General features: G+C 49.7%; 1 protein-coding gene across 1 annotated transcript in view; it reads right to left on the bottom strand.

Annotated features, from left to right (window-relative positions):
* Positions 1–591: 591 nt before the first annotated feature.
* Positions 592–5,920, bottom strand: part of LOC144138119 (FAD-dependent oxidoreductase domain-containing protein 2-like) — a gene marked incomplete in the record, with an annotated part of 14,837 nt that continues 9,508 nt past the window's right edge. Inside the window, 2 exon segments of the mRNA XM_077670231.1 lie at positions 592–1,613; positions 3,145–3,283. Coding sequence (XP_077526357.1) covers positions 1,424–1,613; positions 3,145–3,283 — 329 coding nt within the window.

Here is a 5,920-nt window from a genome sequence, read left to right as displayed (position 1 = left end):
GAGCCGTGCTGCGCATGCGCGAGGAGTAGTGACGTCACATGGCGCACAGAACGTTGCTCGCCGCCCGGTGTGTATTACACACTCCACGCGCCCAGCGTCTTAGCCGACCTCCGTTCCACACGTGGAGGCCCGGTCCACTTGATCATGCGAGGGGTAGCCGGGTGTGAAACCGATGGCTCGTGCGTCGCAGCAACACCGGCGTGCGCCTGTGGAACCAGCTTAGCTCTGGGGAAATTGGTGATGGTGCGCCGGAGCCGCTTGATAGGTATACATGTTTCACGTAATGCGTATACCGTGTGTGTGTCATTGAAGCAGTATTAAGCATGATAATCAAGCTAATCCTACGCAACCAGGGAAGCTAAGAATAACCAGCTGAACCTTAGCTCGCACTACGTATATCGTGGCATAGCCGAGTTAAGCCACTGCTATTTTTTTTTCAAATTACCTGCTTACTGTGCCATCATATAATTTGGCAAAAGCCCTATGACGTGCTTCGTAGAACCTAGGAGTCCGATTCAGCATGCAGTAACCCTATGCCACGTAAAACGCAGCCACACTTTGTGACTATTATCAGTAATGGGGCAACTCAGCTGTGTTATAAGTAGTTTATTTTGTTGCTGAGCATTTTGTAACGGTTGGAAGTTTTCACAATATTGTTACGGAATGTAAGTACACGGTACACGTAGATACAAGAGCAGATGTCATATAGTCAAAAGGGTCAAATCGGTGGGAAACTGCAATCCTCTCTGCTCTAAAAATTATTCCTGCGCATTTATTTCCTCAAATGATGTTCAAAAGGGTTCATGAGGACCTCCGAGTAGAGTGAAGGGGAAAAGTAGCGTCTAGTGCGGTTAACTTCGGCAGCAGATTATAGAAGCGTCAACAAGGAATCAGTGGGTAAACTCCATCGATGGGTGTTGCAGTTAATGCTTGTATCCGGTGCATTGTTGTAACTGGTGTTACGAGTAAATTACCTGTGAAAATTTTTCGCAGCTGCTGGCTTTTTCAGGGGACAGTAAAGATTGACTGCAGTTTTTGTTTTCATATTTAGTAAGAAAGTGAAACCATCTCTTCAATTATCATCACTTTATTTAATAACTATAATATCGTCATTGATGATGGCAATGCCAGCGCTCTTTGCTAGCTGCAAACATGAAACCAATGTACTAAAGTTTGTCAGATGTCCCATTGGTAAGTCATGAATCGCATGCATAGATTTTCATTTTTAAGACCTAAAGCAAGCTCTTCGATTTCGCCATCAAGAATAGGGACATTGCAAATTGTTGAGTGAAAAGGCGCTGTTGTGGTACCACCTATGTTCACTCTCACGTCATTCTCCAGCCTGTCACAAAAAAGTGCGAAGAATGGGCAAAGTTCCGACTTTGCTCGAGGCAGCCTGCAGTTCGGTCTTGTGTTGGTCGCTTTATCTGCCAGTCCCCGAGTGGCCGACTCGGTGATCGTGGTGGACAAAGTGAGTAGCACGCAAGTCTGGCCGCTGAATGCAGCTGAGCGGAAGCGGCGAGCTCGTGTCCGTCGCCCCGTCCAGGAGCTTGGCAAAGCACTCGGTGTTTCGGTACCGACGCAGATCCACGCCCAGGCATGACTCGAGGAACCTGCGTGCAACGAGTGTCGTCTTGTCACACATCCTAGCTGGAAGAAAAGCTCCACGAGGTGGCCCAAAGTTTTTGCGATTAGTTGGTCTTGCACCGCTCTTTGTAATCCCTGTTCAAAGTCCAGAACTGTGCAAGATTGATGCACACGATCCATCATCATACTTGGCTCCTTTATCACTGTGCGTGCCTCAGAACACCGATGAACACATTAGATCATGCTCAACTACCATGCAGCTTATGCAGTTACATTTGCCACAAAGGGAGCAGCCCTTGCATGCCCAACCGCTGTAGCGTCACATCTTGCGGCGTCAGCTGTCCTGCGGATAATGTGAGAGAGAGCCAATTTCCCACGGCATCTTGGTCAAGCAGAATGAAATAGGTATAACATGAGTAGTACACTTGTCGAATGGGCTTTACAGCTAGGGTCAAAATTAACATTTCCGGCTAGTTTCCTGCAAAGCAAGCCAATGTAAGCATGCCTATGCAGGGACAAATCCAGTGTCATTTCCTTGCATCATTAGGTTTTGCTTTACCGGGATTCTTTCTGTTCCTTCCTTGTTAAGTCGTCATTTCCGTACCAGGTAATATACGTTAGAATATATCGCCGCGAGTAGTATTTATGTGATCCCAACAGGATTTAGTCGAGGCAGATTTGCTGGGTTCGTGCAACTGTTATCAAGTCAAGCCAATGTGTGGCTGATGAAAAGAGTAGAAAGGTCCCTCTGTTATGTTATCTTAATACATCACTAGGTAGTGTACAAGGGTGGGGGTGCAATGGGCAACATTGCTTCTATCATTTATTTTAGTGCCGACAGCATTGGCGGTCAAAAAAGGAGTGACAAGTAACCGTCTGCACACAGAGACATGCCGAGTGTCCATTTAAACACACACCAACCATTAACAACAGGTAAAACACCTTACTCAAATGTGGCGAAGCTTATGTGACCGGGCATCCTGCCAAGTAGCAACCCAGGCTATGTATTCTCTGTACTAAACTAATACCCTTCTTAAGTATTAACTTGAAAAACCATGAATGAGGCTGTTGTAGAGCACATTATGAAGCATTTGATTGAGTTTTTATCACGTGCTATACACTGCCGGTTCTCTTTAAAGCGTAGCAAAGATGGCTGCACAACTGCACAAAATACCCCGTGCAGCACATAAACAATTTCTAATACGCTGCACGAAAGCATCTGGCATCGGTATTGCAACCAACTCGGAGACAAAACCGCGAAACACTGAGCTGAAGCAGTGCATCCACTTCTGGGGTGCAGCCACCTGCAGCACGTACGTACTGATTGATGCCAGTGCTCTTCACTGGTTCCCACACGATGTCTTTTATAATTGCAAAGGCAGAATCTATACCTTGAATTTTGGTCCATTTCCTGGAGCCAACAGGCGGTTTGGTGTTCATCGGCATAGGCAGTGGTTAAAGTTATTCGTTTTTAGTAGGTAAAGTTGCTTGAGACATAGAATTCCCGGCGGCCGTTTCCTCCCTGACCACGTTCTCCCCGAAGCCCGATGTACTCACTTTCTCAGTGGCTCGACGTGAAGGTGTGGCGACGTCCACTGGGTGAGGAAATCCTCGAGCATGTGGTGCACCCTGTCTGGAACCGGGGGTCCAGGGTTTCCGTACTTGTTCTCCACTTCCTCCATGCCTCCATCCTCACCTACAGGCACACACCACAGGTGATCAGGCCCGGTGGAAAGCGTGCACGTGTCATTCGCCTTTAGAGTGAAGGCCCGAAGGGATGCAGACAATGAGCACGGATGCCCGAATCTTTTATCCCTACCCTTGCGGTGTGCGTCTAAGCTCTTCTTGGGTTGCCAAAAAGCAGCATTGCAGCCATCTTCTTGACCGAGATCAGTGAGAACTCTCCAAGCAAGCGCAATAAAACGCAGAAATGGTTTGAATTTGCTCTTTCTGCCGAAAAGACAGCTATTCTGCCTGTGGCCAGTGCTTGGGGCCGTCGCTGACTTGAGGTGTCTCCAATCGCATTACAACTCTGCGGCCGACCTGTACGCACTGCCACTTCACTTCGCGAGCTGATATTAGAAATTTATGTGTCTGGGTCAGCATCTATGTGACTACGTTCCGCTCGCCAAAAAGCGGAACGGATGCTCCACCTCATCCGACGCATCTCACAGAAGTCTATTAGTGCGGTCTGTACTCCAGCCTCGGCTTGTTTACCAGGCCCAATTCCAACACCTGGACCAGGCGGAGTGAGCTCGACTTGAGAAACTTAGCCGAGCCGCAATGCGTGCAATTACCTGCCTCCTTAGGATAACACCGATCTCTGCTCTTCAGGCTGAAGCTCAAGTTAACACCTTGGATGAGCTTGTCCATCAGCGTCGGTCCGCCCGCATGCATAAACTCACCTTTGTTGCTCAGGCAGCGGCGTTAGGAAACTACGTGGGTCGTTCACTACCCACATCTCTAGCCTGCGCCTTTACCAGGCCACCTTGGCTATACTACCAGGTGACCGACAACAGGCCACTAACGCGACTGCACAACCGATCCAACGAACATTCTGACACGCTTTTCACGGTCGCACAAGAACTGGCGGCTGAGCCTCAACCCAAGGTGGTGCAGGCATTTGTGGACTTTGGGGCCAAAGACGACGTGGTGACCACAACACTACGGTGTCCTTCCCAACCAGAGTCCTGTAAAACGTGCTCCTACGAAACACGCCGCACCCTGCCATCTATGCTGGCCGAGCTTATGGTCATCCGGGACGGTTTGCAAGCACAAACACCTGCTTTTCATCAAGCCCCTGGATGTACTTGCTACTTTACAAATTTATAGAGACTCCAAGGCGGCCATACGTGATTTACGTCAAGTGAATAATAACTCAGCTATCTCGAGGTACATCCATGACATACCGGATACGCACCCCTCCCATCTGCGGCTCTCGTGGGTCCGGCGAAATACTCTTCCCGCTCACATTTCGGCGGATGGTGCCTGCCACACTGCATTCGTTCCACAACCATTCCCTTTACTGACACTGGACACCCCAGAACAGTTCTCTAAAGGAAAGACGATCTTCGTCGCGCCACACGAGCTCTAATTCCACCGTGTGGAACGGACCTCCCTAGCAGGCTCGCTCGCTGGCAGGAGGTCTTGCTGCGAAGACTTGGTGTTGGTTAGCCCTCTTTCCCGCTGTTACCCGGGAGTGGCCACCACGTTATATCATGCCCCGTTCGCACAGGACTGCCCCTTTTGCACGGCTCCTGCCGAAGATGCGGACACTGAACATTTGCTGTGGACGGGCCCTTCGTTGGAAGCGGCGAGAACAAGACACCTTCGAGGCACAGGCCTCCACCCTGGCGACCACCTGACCTTCATCAGTGGATTTGGGGACCTCATCATCACCGCTCCCTCCTTGCGTTTCTTCGCGATACGGGGGTTAATCTGTATTTGTGACATAGTATTTATGCCAACGGGCATACTATCGCAATAAAAAAGCGCAATAAAGCAGGGCTTCCGCCGATCGCGTTAATTGTGCTCAAAGTATTTCCTGCGTTGTCAGCACCAGGTGATGTGGTCAAACAAAACTGTAAACTGAGGCTGGCTAGTCAGTGGTTGTAATGGAGAGTGGGTTTAAGTTTCTGTGCCTCATGAGAGACTCACAAGAATGAGCGCGACATCATGGTAAATCCCCGATAATGACAATTATGCGTCTTCCAGCGGAACTGGCAGTGGAAGATTCCAAAAGAGGCGTCCAGACCACGTACAGTATGTTTGGAGGGACAGATTTGGGATGACTGCGTACATGATCACGCTCACGTGCCGACCTCATACTTAACGTTACAAACCAATGAACTGCGACTTTTAAAAGAAAGTGCTACGAGTTGTGCCGCGCCTCCGCCAGATGGCGCCACGGGTCCCGCGACCGAGATAAGACGCAGTGAAACATCCCCCTCGCGAGGGGCACGATCAAATGCAAAGCATTTCCGGGGGCGCACGACGTTAAGTAGTTTGCGTTACGTTAATGTTGTTGCACTTGTGGCAACTGCTGACGAGAGAGCGCTCGTCAGCAGTAATTTGAATGAGTCAACGATATAAGGCGCGTTCGTAGCGTCCCAATCTGTGTCGGCTTTGTGGCGCAGTGGGTAGAGCACCATGCACATTGCGTTCCGCCCGCAGGGTCGAGGGATCGAAACCTGGCGCCGGATAGTATTTTCTTTTATATAGTGTAGGGGGAGGGGTGCGGACAACGACGGTGCGGACTACGACGGGACAACGCGGGTGACGTCGTGAGTTGCTGAAATGCTCTGCATTTAAAAGACGATAGTCTTTCTTGGGC

The sequence above is a fragment of the Haemaphysalis longicornis genome, unplaced genomic scaffold (genome assembly GCF_048455015.1).
Source record: "Haemaphysalis longicornis isolate Haplotype H1 unplaced genomic scaffold, Haemaphysalis longicornis Haplotype H1 scaffold_5, whole genome shotgun sequence".
In the NCBI taxonomy this organism is placed as follows: domain Eukaryota; kingdom Metazoa; phylum Arthropoda; class Arachnida; order Ixodida; family Ixodidae; genus Haemaphysalis; species Haemaphysalis longicornis.
Note: the sequence above shows the minus strand (reverse complement) of the source record. Positions and strands in the feature narration are given on the sequence as shown.